Source organism: Miniopterus schreibersii (assembly GCF_964146895.1).
Source record: "Miniopterus schreibersii genome assembly, chromosome: 1".
Classification (NCBI taxonomy): domain Eukaryota; kingdom Metazoa; phylum Chordata; class Mammalia; order Chiroptera; family Miniopteridae; genus Miniopterus; species Miniopterus schreibersii.
The window spans coordinates 30441338-30464212 of record NC_138101.1 but is presented as its reverse complement, the minus strand read 5'-3'; the positions used below and the strand labels follow the sequence as shown (position 1 = coordinate 30464212).

Sequence of the window (22875 nt, the reverse complement as noted above, 5' to 3'; positions counted from 1 at the left end):
CCTGCCCCATCCTTTCCCACCTCTTCTTGCACATAAATCTAGCCCTCTTCCTTCTTCTTGCCTCAAAACTCCCAAATGGCAGAAATAAAATAATCCATTCTCTCAGTTATCCTTTCCTTTCCTGCTGTGTCTGTGTCTGCCCCACAAAGCATGGAAGCTGCACTGTCGCTTCCTTTGTGTGCTACCCAGAGTCTCTGGCCTAGGCCTATTCTGCCTCGAGTTCTTCGGTATCCAGGATTTCTACCTTCTTGGGTGTTTTTACAAACTCTTTTTCACTATTATTCCCCCAAAGAAACTTTTTTAGATATTTCTTTCCCCCAAATAACCCCCACACTCCATGAAATTTTAATACATAGGTACATTGTTTATGTATGGTAGCTCTTTGGAGGGCCATAAATCACTCTACTGTAATACCTATGGGTTTTTGCCACCCCCTCTTCCCCCAAGTACCAATTTTGTTCTGTGGGGTACTCCGTTAAGAATTAATGATCTAGTTGGATAGTAAAAAGCGAAGACATGGTCATGTGTGTCTAGGTTTCTCTGGGGACTGGGGTAAGGAAAAAGGAAAAAAAATAAGGGTATCTATAACCTTAGGCAAGAAAGAGCTTGACTTAGGACTCCTGAATTGAAAGAATTTAAGTTATCATTATGAAATGGAAATAATTATATATGTACGGTTTAGAATATTAAGAAACCAGGTTTTCTCAATTACAAGAGATTAAAAACAGCTTTCACGACACCGATGCAATCTCAGGCTTCATATCTCACTAAAATCATAAGTATTGACTTCCTAGCAAAGTTTGTCTATATATCAAGTAGCACATCAGTCAAAAGTTTTGATGTCAATGGGTAAGAGAACTCAAAAATTGACCTAATAAGCAATCTGACCACTATTTGAGAATGAAATTTCAGAAATGTTGATATCTATGGTATTAATATAGTAGGAAAGAGTAATGGAAGAAACTTGACAACGAATTTAAAATCTTGATTTTGATTTTAACTATTAAAGCAGGTCTGTTTGTAACACTTGGGGATTAAAATTTTTAACATAATGAAGCAAGTGAACTGAAAGCTGTAGAGAATATAGTACAGAGGTTAGGAGCACAGGCTTTAAAATTAGACCTGCCTGAATTTCATTCTTGACTGCATTTACTATTTGTATGACCCCAGTTTCCTAAAATATGGGCACAATAATAGATCGTTAGGATTATCAAACATATATAGTAGTTGGTCTATCTGTTAACTGCCCTTATAATCATCAGCATCATCACTTCTTTGATGATTTGTATTTCAAAGTTGGATCATATTGTTTTGGACTCTTGTGGAATCCTTACTGTTAACTTCCCTAACTATATCCTCTGAAATAATGCCCTGATTTTGCCTTGAGAAACACTATGGGAAGCATTCATATTAATACATGCTACTTTATTTACTGTAGGGATATTATCTTCCACAACACTTGTTGCCTTTTCAGGAAGAAATTTATTTTGAACGTTAATGCTAAAACAAAGTTTGCTGTTTGTAAGTCACATTAAATCCTTTTTGGAATAAGATAGGAAATAGATAAAAACATTGTCTAATGCTAAAAGTTTTTCTTACCGCTCATATCTTTCCACTGAAATCTGCCTTTTCAGGGCGTCATGATCTGTTTGTAATTGTGCCACTTTAGCCCGAAGCATGGTGTTCTCCCGGCCTTGACTAGTTCTTAAAAACAAATTTTTAAAATCAAATAAATAAATAACAAAGGTTCTGTTTTGTAGAGTTAAGTGCTATGGATTGTTGTTTTTGTGATTAATAAATACAAAAGAGATGATACTTGAGGATGAAAGGAAAAAGGCCAAGACTTTCAACAATAATTCTCTACACTTCTGCAGCTTCTATCAGTTTTCTTTTTCATTCATCTCGTGTAGTTAATAAACACTTACTGAGCCTCCAGCATGTGCTAGGTGCTGCAGAAGTGCTGGAGACACAGATGTGAGTAAGACATGGACCATAACGTCTAGTTGTAAACTATCTTCACTGGCTTTTTCTTGACTCTTGCCTCAGAAAGACAAATATTTCTAACGCCTTTTAAAAGTTACTTATTCCACTTATACTATCTACTCTGGGTTCTCTTCTTCCAAAAATTTACCTAACCCTCCCCATCCTAAAAAGATACCATCATCAGTCTCCTAAAAGGTAATCAATACACATGAGGGTCAACTACCTAGCTTTTCTGAAGTCTTTTTCCTAATCCATAGCATGAAACACTCCCAACACTCCCATCCTGAAATGCTCTACCCTTTGCTGACTGCTCTCTTCCTTGCTCAAATTTAGGCATTTTTCTAAAGTTCACTCATTCACTTCCATAGGAACCATCTCTGTGGTGAAGACACACAAATCACATCTCCAAATACGATGTCTCTTCTGAACTAAACCCCTAAACTTCCAAAGCAACAGCCACATAAAATATTTTGGTTTTAAACTATCCTTCACGGTCCCCTTCTCCCTCCAAAAGTTAAAAAAGCATTTTTTTGTTCCTCCAGTAATTTAATCATTTGTTTCAGGCTGCAAATCTACAAACATTTATTCATATTAAAAATTATTTTTGAGAAGCTATTTTCCTCACACAGATTAACTTAAGACACTCACAGTTTGCTTTCTGCTAGGGTTAGCTTCTCTTTAAGGAGCTGAATTTCTGTGTCCTTCTCGTGGGAAGATAAGTGAGAATGAAATTCTTTATCTCTGTTTGTAGCCAACAATGATTCAAGGTCTTTAATTGTATGTCTCTCACTTGACAGTTGTTTTTTTAACAGCTCTGATTCCGATTTAACATTTTCTAATTCCATCGCAACCTACAGGGAAAACAAAGTAAGGTGACTTCAGTACACTTTTAAGACTTACTCTGAAAAGTTATCTGCAGAGGTATACACATACACATCAGTTCCTTCATTTGGGGTACTGCTTGAAGATTCTGAACCACTTTAAGTGTAAGAAAAACATCTTATTTTCAAAATAATCTGTGCTGTTTTTAGTAAGGACTTATTTGGCTATAAGATCTACTCCAACCTTCAAATAGTTTTCTCTACTACTACCTTGTCAGGAGAGGGTCATTATCATAAAATCCTAAAATGTGGCCACCCTATCAGCAAGGAGGCCTCTGATCTATTAAATCTGTGTCTTCTGACTACATGGTCAAGCCAGTATTTGAGCTTCTCAGTACCTGAAAACAAAGATACTAAGTAAGTGAAAATAGAAAACACCAATGTTTGAAAACACTGGGTTGTTTAATCTAATGCTTCAGTTTGGAAATGGGGAGTTCCAGCAAACTAGGCTTTTAAAGATTTAAATATCTTGAGATTTGTATTAGGAAAAATATTCTACTTAGGAAGCAGTGAAGTGCTCACTCCCCACTTAAGTCTTACCTTGACACAAAGAAAGAAGGTATTGGGATATGCTCCTATTCTATAATGAGAAGACTAAGACTCTCCTAAATACCTATCAACTCTAAAATAGGCAGCACCTAATTTTATCACCATGTTTGCCAGAGAAAACTTGGCAAAGAATCTAGTAGTCAAATTTAGTTCTCAAAATCCTGCAGTCAAAAGTAATTACTCCAAAGGGGAACAAATATATTAGGCAGTGAATGATAAAGTAAAACAATTAGAATAGGGGTCAATAAAACAATGTGTTACAACAATGCCTTGTAAGTTCTTACCCTCTCAAATTCAAGGTTTTTAGCATTCAACTGTTGGGTCATAATGTCTTTGCCTGAATCAAGCTTAATACAGAGTTCCCTAAGAGATGACATATCACTGAATACTGCTGCTTTCTCATCTTCTTGATGTCTCAGCTCTTCTTCTAATCTAGATATGGCTTTTGCCATTGACGAGATCTGAGATTCATAAGCATGATGTGCATTTATGTGCTGAAAATAAAAAAAGAACAGGTAAAAAGTTAAAGTAACCCAATAATTTTAAAGGCTTAAATCTGTGCAGCTATGACCTCACTTTATAAAAACAGACGAACCAATTTTTTCACATTTTAAGATACTCTCAAGAAGTTGCCTGCTATTTAAAGATTGACTATTTAATGCTTAACAGAATGAATTGTGTATAAATATTAATCATAACAAATAAGTACTTCATTATATATTTAGAAGATACAAAAATGAAAATTATTGTTTTAGGATGTGAATATGAGAGATCTTTGAAGTTATATTAATTTTTCTTTATAAATTCTGTTATAATAATGCCTTTTCAAGAAAAAGTAACATATGTACAGGGTGAGGCAAAAATAAGTTTACAGTTGTTCGTATAGAAAATAATACAATAATTAATAAGTAACAACAGAAGAATAAACTCTGTTTTGTGTACTCATAACTGTAAACCTACTTCTGCCACACCCTGTACTTATCACTGGTCAATTGTCTTTAAATTCTGAATTTCAAAAATGGAGTTTGCTTCAAAACCAAATACCTGAAGTCATATTTAAATTTAATTTAATAATATACTATTTTATAAGATATTAATGACTGAAATAATGAGCTAAGTGTGAAATACTGATGGATTTTTTTTTTTTTCTTAGAAAAATCCACAATTTAAAATTTGAGTGATAAATACAAACTGATTTAAACTCTACTTCTAGAATTTAGGAAGAAACATTTGAAAATTAAGTTGAATAGGCTCTACTGAAATGAAACAACATTAAAAATCGAATACTGTGTGTAAAGATTTAATAAATGTCAAGTTGCAGAAAAGTAAATAATTGGATTTTCCAAATATTAATGAATTAATAAAATCAAAGGCTCCCCGAAACAAACTAAACATAAATATGTAAATCAATTTCACATACCATATAAGAACATGAACAATGACAAAGAACAAAAAAACTAGAGAACGGTTTCTCCTGAGAACTCTTTGGACGGTTGAAAAGCATGCCTTTATCCTTATTATACTCTTTCTCTCCTTTTTTCAATCCTCACCCAAGGATCTTTTTTCCATTGCTTTTCAGAGAGTGGAAGTAGGGGGGAGGGGTGGCGGGGAGACAGACAGACAGAGGGACACTGATGTGAGAGAGACACAGACAGGTTGCGTCCCCTGCACACCCTGACCTGGGCGGGGGATCAAGCCTGCAAACAGATACATGCCCTTGACCAGAATCAAACGGGAATCAAACCAGAGACTTTTCAGTCCCAGGGGGACACTCTAACCACTGAGGCAAGCCGGCCAGGCTAGTTACTATACTCTTAATAGAAAGCTTATAGACACAGTCTATTAGTTTCCTTGGATTGCTGTAAAAAATTACTACAAATTACTGGGTAGTTTAAAACAATGGAAATTTATTCCCTCACAATTCTAGAGGTTACAAGTCTGAAACTTAGATGTCCACAGAGTTTGCTTTTTGCGGAAGTTCTGAGGCAGAATTTGTTCTGTGCCCCTCTCCCATCTTCTGGTGGTTGCTGGCAATCCTTGGAGCTCCTTGCCCTGTAGACACAGCACCCTAGTCTCTAATCCATCTTCACCTGGCATTCTCCCTTGTGTCTTCTGTGTCCAGATTTTGCTTATCTTATAAGGCAGCAATTTTCAACCTTTTTCATCTCATGGCACACAGAAAATAATTACTAAAATTCTGTGGCACACCAAAAAATATATAATTTTTGCCAATCTGACAAAAAGAAATAGGTATAATTTTGATTCATTCACACCAGACGGCTATTGAGTTGGCTGTTGTCAGTTTTTAATTTGACAATCTGAGGGATAAAAGGTCAGTGCCCCTGACTAAATAGTCAGGTACTGCATGTTTTAAAAATTCTTGCAGCATACTGTTTGAAAATCACTGTTATAAAGACACAAGTCATTGCATTATGGCCTGCCCTAGTCTAGTATAACCTCATTTTAACCTGATTATAACTGCAAAGGCACTATTTTCAAAAAAGGTCATATTCACAGGTACTAGGGGTTAGGACCTAAAAATATTTTTTGAGGGGCGATAATTCTACCCACTATAGATAATCAATACTTTCTCCTAAAAAATGAAGACCACAATACTATACCAAAAACACCAAAACAAAACAGAACACAAAAACAAACAAAAGAAACTAATAGCCAGCTATTCTAAATAAATCTAACTTAGGGTCCCTATATTTTAATTGAACTCAAAATTTATTAAGAAATTTTTATTAGACTGTCTTTATGACAAGAGCTTATTTAAATCTGCATTCAAAAGGAAAATTTGGACCCTTAAGTTATATTATATAAAAAAGTTAACTCAAAATGGATCAAAGACCTTAACATAGAAGCTTATAACATAGAAGTCTTAGAAGAACACAGGGGGGAAAGCTTCATTATATTGGACTTAGCAATTGTTTCGTGCATATGACACCAAAAATATATGTAACAAGAGCAAATATAGATAAATTGGACTTTATCAAAATTAAAAACTTTTACACATCAAAGGATAAAACTGAGTGAAAAGGCAAGCCATGTATGGGAGAAGACTTACAAAACATATATCTAATAAGGGATTAATATCCAGATTATACAAATAATTCCTACAACTCAATAACAAAAACAACCTGATTAAAAAATGGGCAAACGATTTGAATAGACATTTCTTCAAAGAACATACACAAATGGCCAATAAACACACAAAAAGATGCTCAACATCACTAATGATTAAGAAAATGCAAGTCAAATCCAAAATGAGATACCACTCCACTCCCGCTGGGATAGCTATTATAAAAACCACAACAAAAAAACCCCACAGAAAATAACAAGTGTTGGCAAGGATGCGGAGAAATTGAAATCCTTACATTGCTGGTGGGAATGTAAAATGCTGCAGCCCTTGTGGAAAACTGCATGGCAATTCCTCAAAAAAATTAAACATAAAATTACCATATGATTTAGCAATTTCACTTCTGGGTATATCTTAAAGAACTGAAATCAAGGACTCAAATAGATATTGTACACCCATGTACATAGCAGCATTACTCTCAATGGTCAAAGATGGTAACAACCAAATGTCCATTGACGAATGGATAAACAAAATGTGGTTTATACATACAATGAAATCTTATTCAGCCTTAAAAAGGAACGACATTCTGACACATGCGATAACATGGGTAACCTTCAGGTTAAGTGAATCTTAAGGCTAAATAAAATAAGCCAGTCACGAAAAGACAAATATCGTATGATTCCACTTATAGGAGGTACACAGAGTAGCCACATTCATAGAGAGAGAAAGGAGAATGGTGGATGCCAGAAGTTGGGGGTGTGAAGAATGGGGAGTTAGTGTTCAATAAAAGTTCTGCAGATAGATGGTGGTGGTAGTTTCACAATGTGAATGTAGTAATTGCCACAGAACTGTACACTTAAAAATAGATAAAATGGTAATTTGATGTTAGGTATATTTTACTACAATAAAAAAAGTAATGGGGTTCCTAAGCAAATTGTCAGAATGAATGACAAAAAGATTACCATTGAACTTGACTTTACCAATGCTTACTCTCATTTCAAATAAAGTACCTTTGAATGCTTTCTGTTCTATTACATAAAGTCTTCACAAGACAAACAAATGTATTACCTCCTGAATTTCTTTTTCTAATAGCTCCACTCTTTCACGAAGGTGTCTCCTCTCCGTGTCAATAGAAAGAAGTTCCAGTCGAACTGAGCTGCTTTCTCCTTCAGCTTGATGGGCTTTGACTTCCCAGTCTTCAGCACGGTTATGAAGCATTTGAAATCTATCTAACAAATCTTGATTTTCTTTTTCCTAGTTTAAGCATAATTAAATTGTTTTTAAATTAGTAACTGTCACTTACTGGAATATCCATATCAGAAACATATACACACACTGGGATTTTTAATTTAGCAAGTACAGCTATCTGTGCAGACACTATACTAAATAAGATCTGTGTGGTAATACAAAAAGACAACAGGCAAGGTTTCCATTTCATATGTTAATAATCTAATAGAGGCGGCAGAATAAAAAAACAGAAAAAAGTAAAAAAAAAAAAATCAGTCTTAAATCCAACCTAAACAATGTGTTGTTTTTACCTTAGAGGCCATTAAGCTCTCCCAACGTGACACCTCGGTTATGTAATTATGAACTCTACTCTTCATTTCTTCTTTTTCTTGCACTGCTGCTTCCAATTCCAGTGAGATTTCCTATAAATCAGAAAATCAAAGACAAATCTAAAATGAACATAGCACCTAGTGAGTTCTATTTCTTTTCAAATAGCTACTTTTGAATTCTGGGAATTAGAATAGGAAAAAAGAAAACCTGTTTCTAAGTGTTACTTGCATTTATTTTCCTGACTGATCTTGACTTTTTAACCAAATATTACCACATATCTTCCACAATAGTACTAACCATGAATCTGGCCCAAGGGTTGGTATTTTAAAAAATTCATATATCAGCAATATGCTTTATAAAGAATAATGTTGAAAGTAATTGTTTAAAAAAACATAATATTTAAAATAGGAAAATTATTGTTCTTCTGGGTATAATCCTTTAATAAGCCAGCACAAACAAAAGTAATACCTTTAAGTATATGACATTCTAAAATATTCATTTATTTATACCTGTAAGTAAATAAAGCCCACTGAAAGTAAATACAAATAATTAAAATCTATCGTGGATCTTTAAAACACAGCAACTTGCCCTGAAAGTGATGTTGAGGTCCTCACTCAGTAAGGTGACAATAATTTCTGCCACAGAGAATAAATACCATACTACCAACTATAGGAGTCCTTATAATAAAGACCAAAATGGTGAGGAGACCACAGTTGTATCCATTAGACACCCTCTAATATATAGCAGCATTTTAAACCACACTTTTAAATACCCTTATATAAACACCATTATCCTTACAGAATTATTTATGTTGTTGATATTTACGTTATTAAAACTTTAAAAACATATTTAGAGCTTTAAGATATAACAAAGAATATACTGTAAAACTATATACTATAAAACTATTGAAGTTTACGCATTGTACTCATACCTGGTTTTCTCTTGCCATTGTAGCCAGATCATCTTGTAATCTTCTATTTTCCTTAAAAGATATTTCTTTGGATCTTCCTACTTCATCGAGTTCTTTGTTAGTTGCATCAAGCTGACGCCGAAGGCTGCTTATCTCATGGTCCCGATTAGTCAGTGTTTCCTTTAGCTGGCTGTTACATGAGTGATGTGAAAATAAAAAAAGAAAGCTTTTTGGAAAACTTAGTTAATTTAATAGAAAACTGTTGTACTCTGAATTAAGTATACTAAGTATACTAAGTATACAAGAAATTATAACTAGTGCATTAAGACACTAATTAGGTAAAGCAGACATTTTAGCTCTCTACCAATCATTATGAGCAAATGAAGTCATAAAATAATTATTCCAAAAAATCAAGTAAAAACAGAAGACTTTCAAATGTTAGGAGATTCATTTGGCAAATAATAAAATAATAACAGATTCTATTGGCAAATATTTATTTAATGTTGAAGTCCCCACTATTATATAAAAGGGTATACAGAATAAATATGATTAGTGACTTTGTCTTGAAGTAAAGACTAGACATAAAACGTAAAATTTTGTTCAAGATAGGTTTAAATGTAGAATAAATTCAAGACTGGCTACTACTAAAGTAATCTAAATTTTAATAATCAGGGCCTGCCTAGGGTAGTTATAGCAGAAACAAAGAGCAAGTTGGCATGTAAAAGAATAATTATTAAGCATAAGTGTTGAGATGTGGATAACAGAAGATGGCAGAAAGTTAAAGAGAATAACATTTTCATGCAGGAGACTAAGAAAATAATGCTGCTGCCATTGGCAAAAATAGAAAAATAGAAATTTAACTATTGACAGATACTACTTAAGTAAAGCTGCATTCACTGAAAATTTCTAAAGAAGCTGGATGCCATTACATTGATTACTTACTTCAGAGAAGATTCATACTCTGAAAATGTTATCTTCATCTGAGCAATAGCTTTTTCCTACAGAAATTATAAAAATAATATAAGATTCTAAACAATTCATATAGGAATGTCTTTAGTTGAATTTATACAATTTATCACATTTACCCAGTTCAAATCCAAATATGTAACTTATGCTATAAATGAAAGCTCCAAATAAACATATTTCCATGTCCCAGCTGTACTTCACATATTGGCATATTTCTACTCACTCTAAGAACTTAAACTGTTTCCTTGAGCTTGCTGTGATTACATCTGATAAAATTACATTCTAGAAATAGAACTTTTGAAGATTCAAATTATTGAAATAAAATGAAATTTAATCACATTAGAAGATATGGCCTGGGTCTTAACTTGTACATGGGTGATAATAACTGTATACTTGAAAAAGAGAAGGAAATAATCTTTTCTGTTCAGATGCTGGATAATCATATTTGACAGTCACATACTTTATTAGCCAGGTTTTCTTGCAAGTTTGCAATCTGTTCTGTCTTCTCATCTACAGTCTCCTGAAGGAAGTCTTTTTCTTTATCAATAACACCAATGGCCTTTTTCATTACATGAGCCTCTTGATCCTGTGAAGTCATCTTAAGATGCAGTTTACCTATAAATAAATAGAAATGTTTGTTAGCCAAAGTAAATTAGGATTAGAAAACACAAAATTTAAAACCACTTACCTATATTTTCCTCCAATATGTTAATTTGTGCTTGGGCTGATTCAAGTTCATCTCTTTTTATGGAAAGTCGGTGCTGATAATCATCAAGTGATCGCTGTAGCTGCTCATTTACTATCCTAAAGAATCAGTGGACAAAAACAAATGGTATTCTTTATCTCTGGTAGAAATAGTTTTTAAAAAGTGAGAGATCTCAGAAAATAGTTTTCTTATTTTTTAAAGTTTCTTTTATTTCTTATTTTAAAGCTCTTCCAGTATAATCAATGGCATTATATTATATATTATTTCTTGCTGTCCACCATTCTTCAAAATGATTCATCTTCCTAAAAATAATATAGTATAAAAATCAAATTAATTGTGTACTCTTTTCTAGAGGCTTCTGGTAGCTTTAAAGTTCTTCTTAGTTTCCTAATATTAACCCTCTTCCTCTTAAAATCTATTTCCAATAGTGGAGGCAAAAGGAAAGTCCTGTTTTTATCGTATGGCCTGGCACTTCAAAGGGTTGTCCATATTTCCTAATCATCCAGACCAGTGAGCTTTTAATTTTGCTTCCTTTTCTGACTTTTTTGGTGGGTGATCAACTGGAGGCCATAATAAACTGGGGAAGTAGGCATCCATTGCAGTGCAACAGGATTGAAGAAAGGTGACTGGCTTCAGGGAGCAAACAAGAGGACGTACAGAGGAAGCAAAGCCAACCTCAGAGTAGTCTCATGCTGATCAGTAACATCATTTTTCAGAAGCAATAAGAATTTTCTTTCATGTCATCTAGAGACCTTGGAATGCTTTTAGCCCTGGTCTAGGAGTTCTTAACCCTGACTTGCTGGAAACACAAAGCTCTCACCTCAGGCTATTTGTTGGGAACTCCCACAGGATCCTTTTAGGGTTTGTTTGAGGATAAGACAGGGAAGAACATACCAAGGGTGATTTAGCTTAGAACTGCCTAATGGGGTTTGGATCCTGAAACCCCTAGTAAGATAGGACAGCTCCTTGAAAATGAAGTTTTACTGGCAATACTGAGGTAGGTGCTCTGAAAGATGAAAGACATGACACTGATTGCTCTAAGAACAAGTGAACGATGACCCAGAGGTAGGGAGGAAAGTCAAGTTGAGGATGACTTCTTCAGAATTGCACAATCAAACAATCCAGTCAGAGAGAATCTATGACCAAGAAATTTTATTTCATAAAATTATCTGTGAGTCAGTCCAGGTGACTGCACTGTATTCAAGCTGTTCTTAAAAGCTATAGCTATTGCTCTGAAGGATATAACTACAGGATATATTCATTATATTGATACTTTATATATATTAGCTCATTCTTCAAGCAGTTCCACAATTAGACCTATTATCCCAATTTTATAGAAACAAATAACTAGTAACTTGTCCAACTTGACAAAGCAAAGAAAAGTAAATCCAGGCTACTCTAACTTGGTATCAATATTTTTCTATTACATCACATTGCCTTCTGTGAAGAATGTGGGGAGACCAACACCTTCTATGTGGAAGGGAAAATGTCTACCAGTAAGCTATACAGAGTCCTTTCAAAAAAAAATAGCCCCGAGTCCCAAATAGTTGGTTGCGCTTGAAATCCTAAGTAGAAATGTAAAGATCTGTTTTGGTGTTACTGAAATTTGGTGAGAAATGCCTCACTCAGGGAGGGAAAGAGAAGATGGGTGCACCAAGAGGATGGAAAGGAACATGATTTATCTGAGTATCAGCTTCTTAAATGTCTTCATGTCAAGGGAAAGAGAACTTGATGTGATTCAAGGGGTAGCCAGATCTCTATTAACCATATTAAAAGTGTCATGAGGTTTGAATAATGTGGTTTTGCCTCCAGAGTGCTTGGTATTATGGTTTGTATTGAGTTTAGCTTTGGATCTGACGGCTTAAACTTATGGTTCTACCAGTGTACACTAGTATGGAGAACATGATTGACATACTTTCCTCAGAAGCAAGGTAAGTCAGACTTTTTGGTGGGTCAGAGCAAAACAAAGTCATGGAATCACCCCTCGGTGAGGGAAGTAGCAAACTGAGCTCACAAGAGAAAAGGGTATTCGTATAACAGAGAAAACATCAAAGGAGCGATAGGCTGGCATACGCAAGGAAGGCCACTGAAAGCTCCTCAAGAGCCTAAGATGGTGAAGGGCCTCCTGTGAGGAAAGGAGAGGAGTGTGTGGCTATAGTCTGGAGGGAAAAGCAAAACGGATTAAATGCCAGATCCAATCAGCTGCTGGACAAAAAGGGAAAAGGGTAGACTAGTAGTTCTGTGTGACAAAAATACACCATGGTACCTGTACTTGGGAGTTGGACACAGACATGACAGAAAAAGTGGAGCTGCCTGGTCCATACAGGCAGCTCTCCTTCATAGAATGTATGCAATGCTTGCCAAAAAAAAAAAAAAGAAGAAGAAAAAGAAGGGGAAAAAAAGCAGCTTCTACTTCTACTTTAGTTCTTTATCTAACATCTAACTTATCAAGACTCATAGTCAGAGTAGCAAAAGAGTAAAAATTGAAGATACCCTAAGTCCCTGATATACTTTTCCTTAATTAGACAGACACAACCAGCTCTGCATCTTAATTCATTAAGTTTTGTCTGATAATCAGGAACCCCTTATGAATATAATCTCAGGTCTTTCTTTTCCTAATTATTTCTTTGATTTTCAAAATTCTGTTTATTTTACTGTATATTTTTGCAGTTCTCAGGGTTTATGTACTAGCTCCACATCTTTTTTCACTCCCTTCTTTTTATCATTCTGAGTTCTGAATTCTAGATGAATTTCTTGAGTTTGTTTTCTATTTTACCAACTCAGTTTTCTGACACATCCCTTCTGTTTCACTGACACTTTCAATTTTAATTTATCAATCTTTATCTCTAATTATCATTACTATAATCCTTTTTGATCTCAAGTTGCTACCACTTCATGACTGATTTAATTGCACATATGCAATGTTCTGTTGACATCTGAAAATCTTTTCCTGATTCTGCAAACGTATTTAGAGAAATTACTTCCACTGATTCTTCAGAATGATGCCCTTCTTCTGACTCAATATCTTTTACTTATTACAGTTGCCCAGCCAGGAAAAAAAACCCACCTATCTTTGTTGACTTGTTTCCTTCAGTATTCTGTATTCTGAATTGACTAATGGCTAACCAACCCAATATCCTAAGGTAAACATTCTGCATTTACTGTACCTTTTTCTCATTTCCAGATAAGTCATCCAATCCTTTTGATTTTATATAAGAAATGTTTCCTAAACCTGGTCTCTGTTCTCCAAGTTCACTGCCATTGTTGCAATCCAGACACATGGTCTCTATTGTTTGCCATCAGTCCCTTAAAATTCCAAATTTATCTTTCCTATTTCTGCCAGAATTCACTTTTTAAAAGGCACACTACTCATGTCACCCCCTGGGTTAAAAATTTCTGTTTGTTCTCTATAAGGTAAAATCCAGACACTCTTGGTTATCATACCAACTTCATAACCTAATTCCAACCTGTAGATACAGCATATTTTTCCATACTGACCTTCTTACCATTTTTCAGAAACATCACCATTTTAGACTCTGTATATAAATACTCTGATTTTATATTTCTTTGAAAGAGGAAAGATAAGGACAATGACATGGGTAGCAAAAAATTCTGTAATTTTCAGCAATCCTATGCTATGAAGTACAAATGATCTGAAGTATCTGTTAGGGGGTTTTGAAAGAGGTAAGTACAAAAACTTGCCTACGATGATATCAATCTAAGAAAGTGTTTAAAAATACAGATATTCAAAACCCATTCAGATTCACTCAGTGAATAAGAACCTCCAGAGATCAGCCCCTAAATCCATACTTTTCAAAAGCTTCCAGGTGATTCCGCTGCAAGGCCAACTTCGGGTACTACTGCTGCTCAAAGGCCTAGTCCAAAAATGCCACCATAACAAACCTTACATAGCCACAAACTTGGTCCCAGAGGTGAAATAACAAAACATTCAATAAACTTACCTAAGTGAGTTCATCTCTGTTTTCTGAAGGGATGAGTCACCAGCCACATGGCCAAGTTTTTGAGCTTGGAGTTTTGCTTTGTTCTCCAATGATTCCATTGATTCTTTCATTAGTACCATTTTAGACTTTAATTCACAGTTTTCATTTTCAAGCTATAATTTAAATTTTAAAAATTAATATATATGTCTTAGCTTTGTTTTCCGTAAGCATATTTTAATAACATTTCTGGAAGAAAACTAAGAAAATAAATTAGAATTATTTAAAAGTCATGTGTACACTTTAGGTTCTACATGTTAGAATACGTATACACATTTATTCCTCCTTTTCAATATTACTGAAATGAAATAAAAGATACCAAAAAAAAAGCAAGAAAGGAAGAAGAAAATAATATAGCCATAGCAACAATAAAAACAGAAAGAAAAACAATTAGCAGAGCAAAAATTCTAAGGCATTTCTAAAAAAACAGTAAGTAGCTAGGCCTGATTTGAAGAAAAATCATAGCAGAAAATACTGCAACTCAAATACAAGTGGGCAAGACATATGAAAAAACTGTAATTAGGGAAGTAATTACAGTAACCTGACTTAATGTAAAGAAACACCATGATTCTGAATGGAACACAATATTGGAAATGTAATAAAATTTCCTGAAATAATTGTAAATTCAATGAAATTTCAACAAGAATTCTAATAGAACCTTTTAAAAATAAGGGGGGTGCTTAGATTTCATTCTAAAATTCATTTAGGAAAAAAGAAATTTAAGGAAAAACAGCTCTTTCTTGTGGCGCCTAGAGGGCAGTCGGTTGCCTCAGGATGAAGCTGAACATCTTTTTCCCAGCCACTGGCTGCCAGAAACTTATTGAAATAGATGATGAACACAAACTTCGTACCTTTTATGAGAGGAATGTGGCCACAGAAGTTGCTGCTGACACTCTGGGAGAAGAATGGAAGGGTTATGTGGTTTGGATCAGTGATGGAAACAACAAACAAGGTTTCCCCATGAAGCAGGGTGTCTTGACCCATGGCCATGCACATATGTCTGCTACTGAGCAAGGGGCATTCCTGCTATAGACCAAGGAGGACTGGAGAAAGAAAGTGCAAATCTGTTCGGGGTTGTACTGTGGATGCCAATCTCAGTATTCTCAACTTGGTCACTGTTTAAAAAGGGGAGAAAGACATTCCTGGTCTCACTGATACTACTGTGCCTTGTTGCCTGGGGTCCAAAAGAGCTAGAAGAATCCTCAAACTTTTCATTCTCTCTAAAGAAGACGATGTCCGCCAATATATCGTGAGAAAGCCGTTAAACAAAGAAGATAAGAAACCTAGGACCAAAGGACCCAAGATTCAGCATCTTGCTACTCTACGTGTCCTGCAACACAAACGACGATGTATGCTCTGAAGATACAGCATACTAAGAAAAACAAGAGGCCACAGAATATGCTAAAGTTTAGGCTAGGAGAATGAAGGAAGCCAAAGAAAAACACCAGAACAGACTGCCAAGAGACTGCTATCCTCTCTGAGAGCTTCTATCTCTGAGTCCAGTCAACCACAAGATTTTCTATGAGGAACAAACGGATCAGACATTTAGAAAAAAAAAAAAGGGCAGGAGAAATTGGAGGTGAGGGCAGAATGCAAGTAGACTTGCCTTATGAGATGTCAAAATAAATTAGAAAGCTACTGTAATTAAAACTGTGGATTTCACATAAAAACTTGCAAGAAAATACATGTACACAGATGAAAATTTAGAAAAGGTAGTATTTTAGGGAAGTGGAAAAAGAATAAATACTTTAAAAATAGAGTTGGAACAGCCACTCACTGGAGGAAAAAAACAGGTAGATTTCCATTTTATTTTACATACAAAAATAAATACAAAATGGAATAATAATGTATATATAAAATTCAAAACCAAGAAGTATTAGTGATAAATATGTCTTCCAGTTAAAACTGTAAACTGACCATACACATTTTATCTTCCCTCCCTCTGGAAACAGTGCTAAAATGATAGTAAAGGAGTAAGAAAGTAAATGCTCGCTCATAAGGGCGTAGAGAACAAGAAAGAAAACCAGAGTCACAAGTGATTTCTATTGGTTGTGTTCCAACAGAACTTTATTATAAAAATAGACTAGAGGCTAGATTTGGCCCAAGGGCCACAGTTTGCTGACCTCCATCCAGGGTGCACATCTAGAAATGGATTTGCTGGCTCGTAGGGTATACCTTTGCCAGACAACGCCAAATTATTCTCCAAAGGGGCACCTGCCTGCACTTCCAGAAGCTACGCACACTCACTAAAAATACTTAATATAACCTGTTAATTTCTGATGGCCTGATGGATGTGAAATGATTTTACTGTGGTTTTAATTTTCCCTATTATTAAGGTAGAACATCTTTTTCATGTTTAAGAATCATTTGAATTTCTTCTGCTATTAGGTGTCAATTCATATCTTCTGTAGAGTATTTTAGGTTAAAGGTACAGCAAGTTGTTCTCTCAATTAGTGGCTTGTCTTTTCCATAAACAAAGATGTTCTTGTCAGTGGGGGCTCATTTATCTGTGTTTTCGTTAAACTTATTTGTGTCTTGCTTAGGGGCACCACACTTTGGCACCAAACACCTGTCAGTTGTGTGATCTTAGGCAAGTTTCCCTCTGCATCAGTTTCCTTATCTGTGGAATGAGGATAATATTATCATTTACTTTATATGGTTGTTGTAAGAATTAAAATAACATATGTAAAATGTTGAAGAAGTACCTGAGACACAGTAAATGCTTTATGAGTGATTATTAGTATTTCTCTAAGGTCAAAAATTTTCTCCTGTATCTTCTTTTTAAAATTACATATATTTCTTGAACAGTCAAGCCTGTAAGTAACCTTGAACTGATAGGGGGGGTATGGTAAATTTGAGTTAGGATCCAATTACTTTTTACATACATATTTATGAATAGCCAATTATCCCAGAAACAATGACTGAATAATCCATCCTTTCCCCACTGATCTCAGTGAGTCCTATATATATCAAGTTTCCATATATTTGTGGGTTTGTAGGTTCACTCTCTAGTGGGTTTCTATCATTCTCTCTGAATCCCTGTGTACTACCACCCTATCTTACTTACTGGCTCTAAAGCCTTCATATCTGACAGGGCAATTTCTACACCATGTTCTTCCTTAAAATCTCTTTGTGATTCTTGGCTCTTGCTTCCATGTAAATTTTATTGTCAATGTTCATACACACACACACACACCCCATCTCCTTGGGATTTCAGATGGCACTACATTCACTTCATAGATCAATTTGGGGAGAATTTACATTCTTTTTATAAACATGATTATCTGTTACCTTTCTGTATAAATCTGATATATTTCTACACTTATTTAGGTTTTCTTTAATGTCTTTCAATATGGTTGCATCATGTATTCTATTAAGATCCTGGAAAATTATACACAGATATCTTTTATTATTTACCATGCTACCAGAATTCATTGCACATTCTGAATCCGAAGGTTCCTATGTTTTTATAATACCTAAAAAAGTATCAGTCATTATCTCTTCAACTACTGCCTCTCCCACATTCTATTATATTCTCCTAGAATTCTGAACTAAATACGTTAGACCTTCTCATTTTATTCTCTAAGACTTTAACTTATTTTATATTTCCTCTTAGTCTCTTCCCAATGATGTCTAGTACTTCAGATATATTTTCCAGTTTGTTATTCTCACTGTCAGCTCTGGGCAAGCTGGAGTGACAGGAACCCTTCTACCTGAATAACTAAAAAGATGGACAAAATATATAAAACAATGGTTTCAAGACACTGGGCATCAGGCCAAGGTGGACAGTGACCCGAGAGACAAGAAACAAATGAGACCTATGATTGTTCCAGCTGTTGCCTGAAGAATTTCCAGGCTGCAGCACAGGGAAAGTAAATCGGATGGAGCCTAGTGGTTCCCCTAAGTTCAGAAGACAACACGAGAGCTAAGGGCAGAGAAGACAATTAGAGCTTGCAGGGCAGATAGTGGAGGAGAGTTGCACAGAGTGAGAGCTCCAAAGACCTGAAAAGGGTGGCCCTTGAGTCTCCAGATGAGCAGAGCTCAGTACAAAGGATGCTACCTGAAGTCAGGGGAAGAAGCATAAAAGATTAGAGGGAACAATACTCAGGACTCATGCAGGGCCAGAAATAGTTCCTGTTCACATCAGTTGTTTGAAAACAACATAATTCATGGGGCAACAGGTAGTGTACTCAAAAGGGTTTTTCTTAGTAGTGAAACAAAATTAGTTCAAGACTAAATGCTACTCTGGTACCAGCAATGAAGCTTAAATGCAAAAGTGAAATGGATTAAGCTACCTCCATCTGACTTAACTCTATCTCAGAACAAACCTCAAGAGCATTTATAGGAATGCAAGCACCCAGCAACCAAGAAGGTAAGATTCACAATGTCTGACATTCTATCTAAAGTTACCAGGCATGAAAGAAGCAGGAAACTACAACCCATGAGGAGGAGGAAGTATCAGCTGACCCAAAGTGGATGGAAACAGATGAAAGAATTAGCAGACAAATAAAACAGGGACAAAATGAAACACACAGAGAAAGACTGTCAGAACTCATACCAATTTGTTAAAAATCCTATTTCCAGAGAGAGCAGTAAGGAATGAAAGTGAATTTTATTGTGTACTCTACATCTGTACATAATTTTTTAACAAGAGAAAAACAACAAGCATAACTAACACCTAGTCAGTGCTTCTAAGTTCTTAATATGTATTAACTCATTTAATCTCCACAAATTAAGTACTAGCACTATTCCTACTATACAAATGAAAAAATTGAGGAATGGAAAGTTTAAATATTGCCTACAGGTAATAGGTAGCAGAGATGGATTTAAACCCAAGTAGTCAGCATTTGGAGTGCATAACTCTATCATTATTATACAGCTTCTTTAGCATACTATTTTGTACTATAAAAAATATACAGTATATTAAAACAATAACTGACATAGTCATTCATACAACACAATATACCCCAAATCCAGTTTGATAAATTACCTGGTGATTAACATATGTCAAATGTTCAATAGTTTTCTCAAATTCTGATTTCCCAAAAAGACTCATTTCCTGGAGAGTCTGAAAGAGAATTTTATAAAAGATGTTCATTCACATCAGATTATACAACAAAATTACCAAAATAAGCAGTGCAAGTCTCCAGCACTATTCTATTTTTTTTTTGGTCTTATTAAATAATAGTCTGTTTTAGAAAGAAAATCATTAGCTATTTTACAAAAACGATGCTTCTGGTTGGAAAAAAAATCACTCTACTTCCATGTGTGATTGTAACAGAAGACACAGATTGGTATGAATTCATTTATAAATATTTATGTAGATCACTTCATTAGCACAACCATAAAAGGGGAAAAAAAGCAGGTTAAATAAGTAAGCTCAGGAGTATTTCCTCACAGAGAGATGTAAGAGAAACAGAGTGTAAAGGAAGAAAAGATGAGATCAGAAAGACACAGGAAACAGAATACTACAGGGCTATGCAAGTCACCAGAGTTTCAAGAATGTCCTGGTCAACAGCGTGAATACAAGAGCTATTTTTTTGGTTATATTACCTTATCCAACTCTTGCTGATGCTAAGTCTAGGACAAGTGATATAAATTGGTGCTTCCTGAGAATTTTCTGGTGTGAATTCATACTTCCATCCACGTTATTCATTAAAAATAAAGACATCTGATGTTTGGATTATACATTTGGTTGAAAGAGTCTGTGCTGTATGCATTTTTTTGTTTATTAAATCATTCAACCAGTATTGAGTAAATATTATATACAAACAACAAGCAAGGTGTTAGAAATATAGTAGTGAGTACAATGTATGAAGTTCTGATGTCATAAATATTGTAGCCTAGTAGAAAAGGCAAACCTTAAAAAGATATTAGAATAAAATCCACGCATATTCTGCTAGAAAAAGAAACTTAATGGCAGTATGTTGAAAGGGAGTCTAGAGTCTAGGGTTCATTTCCTGTATGAGGGAATGATATTTAACCTGGCTCTAAAGGATGAATAGAAATTAACTAGGTAAGGGAATTGAAAGGGTAAAAGATTTTTCAATAGCCTATGTAGAAAGTTGGGGCAAGAAAAAAATCCATTAAGCCAAGAATGGAGAAAATGAGGGGTGAGGAAAAGGGGAAGATGAGTTTGGGGAAAAGAAGTTAGACCTTGAAGTAGGCAAAGGCCAATCAGTGAAATCCTTGAAAACAGCTAATGGCTTTTAAATGGGAAGTGACATGATAGGATTTGTATCTTTGAAAGATGACTCTGACTTCAGTTTGAAATATAGGTTTGTGAGGCAGCTAATACCCTATCGCAGTTGAGAGAATAATGGCCAGAACAGGATCGTAGCAGAGGAACGGAAAGAACCAGACATATTCAAGAGAAGCTCAGATGACCTCAGGAGCCAGACTCCTTGTGACTTCATAGGTAGACGGTCTCTTAAACTCACTGTAACTCAGAGACAACTGTAAGCATCACCAACCTGAAAAGGCAACTGTCAAGATTTATTGAGAAAGTTCATATAAAAAGCACTTAGCACAGAGCCTCCCACATGAAAAGGACTGAATATAAGTTAATATTATTATTTTTAATATATCTTTATTGATTTCAGAGAGAGGAAGGGAGAGGAAAAGAGAGAGATAGAAACATCAATGATGAGAGAGTCACTGATCGAGCCCACAACCCAGACATGTGCCCTGACCAGGAATCGAACCGAGATCTCCTGGATCCTAGGTTGATGTTCAACTGCTGAGCCACGCCCGGCCGGGCAAGTTAATATTAAAGAGGTAGCACTGAGAAGACTTGGTGACTGAGAGATATGAGCTCTCAGGGAGGAGTCAGTAATGATGCCTGGGTTTGACAACTGGGTGTATAGTGGCATAACAAAACTATTAGAGGAGGCTTAAGGATTGAGATGATTAATTCAGTTTTTAAGTAAAAAACCTGTTGTAAACTCATATATCTTGGTTCCCACTATCCAGAAAGATTCTGGTAAAACTCAGTTTTCCTGAGTTTTCAGTACTCTTGCATTTTCTTAATCCTATTACATTCCTTGGTGACTTCAACAGATACGGACAAGGAAAAATCAGTAGCTGTACCAAAAACTGTCATACTGCACATGTTTCCTGTTTGGTAATTTCAGCACTTATTTTTATAAGAAATTACTTTTGGGATGGCAGTATTCCAAAAGATCCCAATTGAAAGTATTCTTTCAGGGTAAAACTTTAACTGAAATTTTATAACATAAAGATTACCCTAATAATGCTTACATGTTCTTATATCCAATTTTAGCTGCTAATACCTAACATTAATTCAATAATATTTTTTTGGAAGTCTATAAACTTCATAATAGTAAAAATAATAGTTAATACTGAATTCTTATTATGTGCTACTTGCTTTATATGTATTAACATATTTACCTTTTTGGAGATTATAAAAGGAATTACAAAAGACTGCCCCTTGCCCCTACATATGACATCAAAAACATAAACAACAAAAGAAAAAATAGATAAACTGGACTTCCTCAAACTTAAAAATTTTTGTGCTTTAATGGATACCATTAAGAAAATGAACAGATAACCCACAAAATGGAGGAAAGTATTTGCAAATCATATCTGATAAAGGGGATTTTATTGAGAATATATAAAGTAATCTTACAATTCAATAATAATGAGACAAATAACCCAATTTAAAAATGGACAAAGGATGATCTAAATTGACATTTCTCCAAAAAAAGATATACAAATGGCCAACTAATAAGCACATGAAAAGTTGATCAACATCATTAGCCATCAGGAGAATGTAAAACAAAACCACAGTGGATACTACTACCTACCAGCATGATGATAATAAAAAAGACAGACAAAAACAAGTGTTGGTGAGGACATGTATAAACTGCTGGTGGGAATGTAAACGGCACAGCTGCTTTGGAAAACAGTCGGCAATGGCTCATATGATTAAATGTAGTCATTAAATGAACCTAGGCATACAATCAAGATAAGTGAGAACATACATCCACACAAAAAGTTGTACACAAATATTCATGGCACCATTATTCTTTATAGCCAAAAAGTGCACACCATGCAAATGATAAGTAAAATGCTGTCTGTCCATACAACGGAATATAAAGAATAAAGTATTGATACATACTACAACATGAATGAATCTTTAAAACATTATGCTAAACGAGAGAAGCCAGACATAAAAGCTGCACACTGAATGACACAATTTATATGAAATGTCCAGATAGACA

At 34.9% G+C, this 22875-nt stretch overlaps 1 protein-coding gene and 1 pseudogene across 2 annotated transcripts in view; one reads left to right on the top strand and one right to left on the bottom strand.

Annotated features, from left to right (window-relative positions):
- Positions 1-22875, bottom strand: part of CEP135 (centrosomal protein 135) — a 56715-nt gene that overhangs the window by 6609 nt on the left and 27231 nt on the right. Inside the window, exons 15-25 of the mRNA XM_081137947.1 lie at positions 19623-19700; positions 14597-14748; positions 10617-10732; positions 10389-10543; positions 9905-9960; positions 8984-9152; positions 8034-8144; positions 7564-7749; positions 3698-3907; positions 2632-2834; positions 1600-1704 (exon numbers count right to left, since the gene is read on the bottom strand). Coding sequence (XP_080994073.1) covers positions 1600-1704; positions 2632-2834; positions 3698-3907; positions 7564-7749; positions 8034-8144; positions 8984-9152; positions 9905-9960; positions 10389-10543; positions 10617-10732; positions 14597-14748; positions 19623-19700 — 1541 coding nt within the window. The remainder of the gene's footprint in view (positions 1-1599; positions 1705-2631; positions 2835-3697; positions 3908-7563; positions 7750-8033; positions 8145-8983; positions 9153-9904; positions 9961-10388; positions 10544-10616; positions 10733-14596; positions 14749-19622; positions 19701-22875) is intronic.
- Positions 15407-16065, top strand: LOC308557447 (small ribosomal subunit protein eS6 pseudogene; annotated as a pseudogene). The gene has a single exon. The product of its transcript is annotated as a small ribosomal subunit protein eS6 pseudogene (transcript).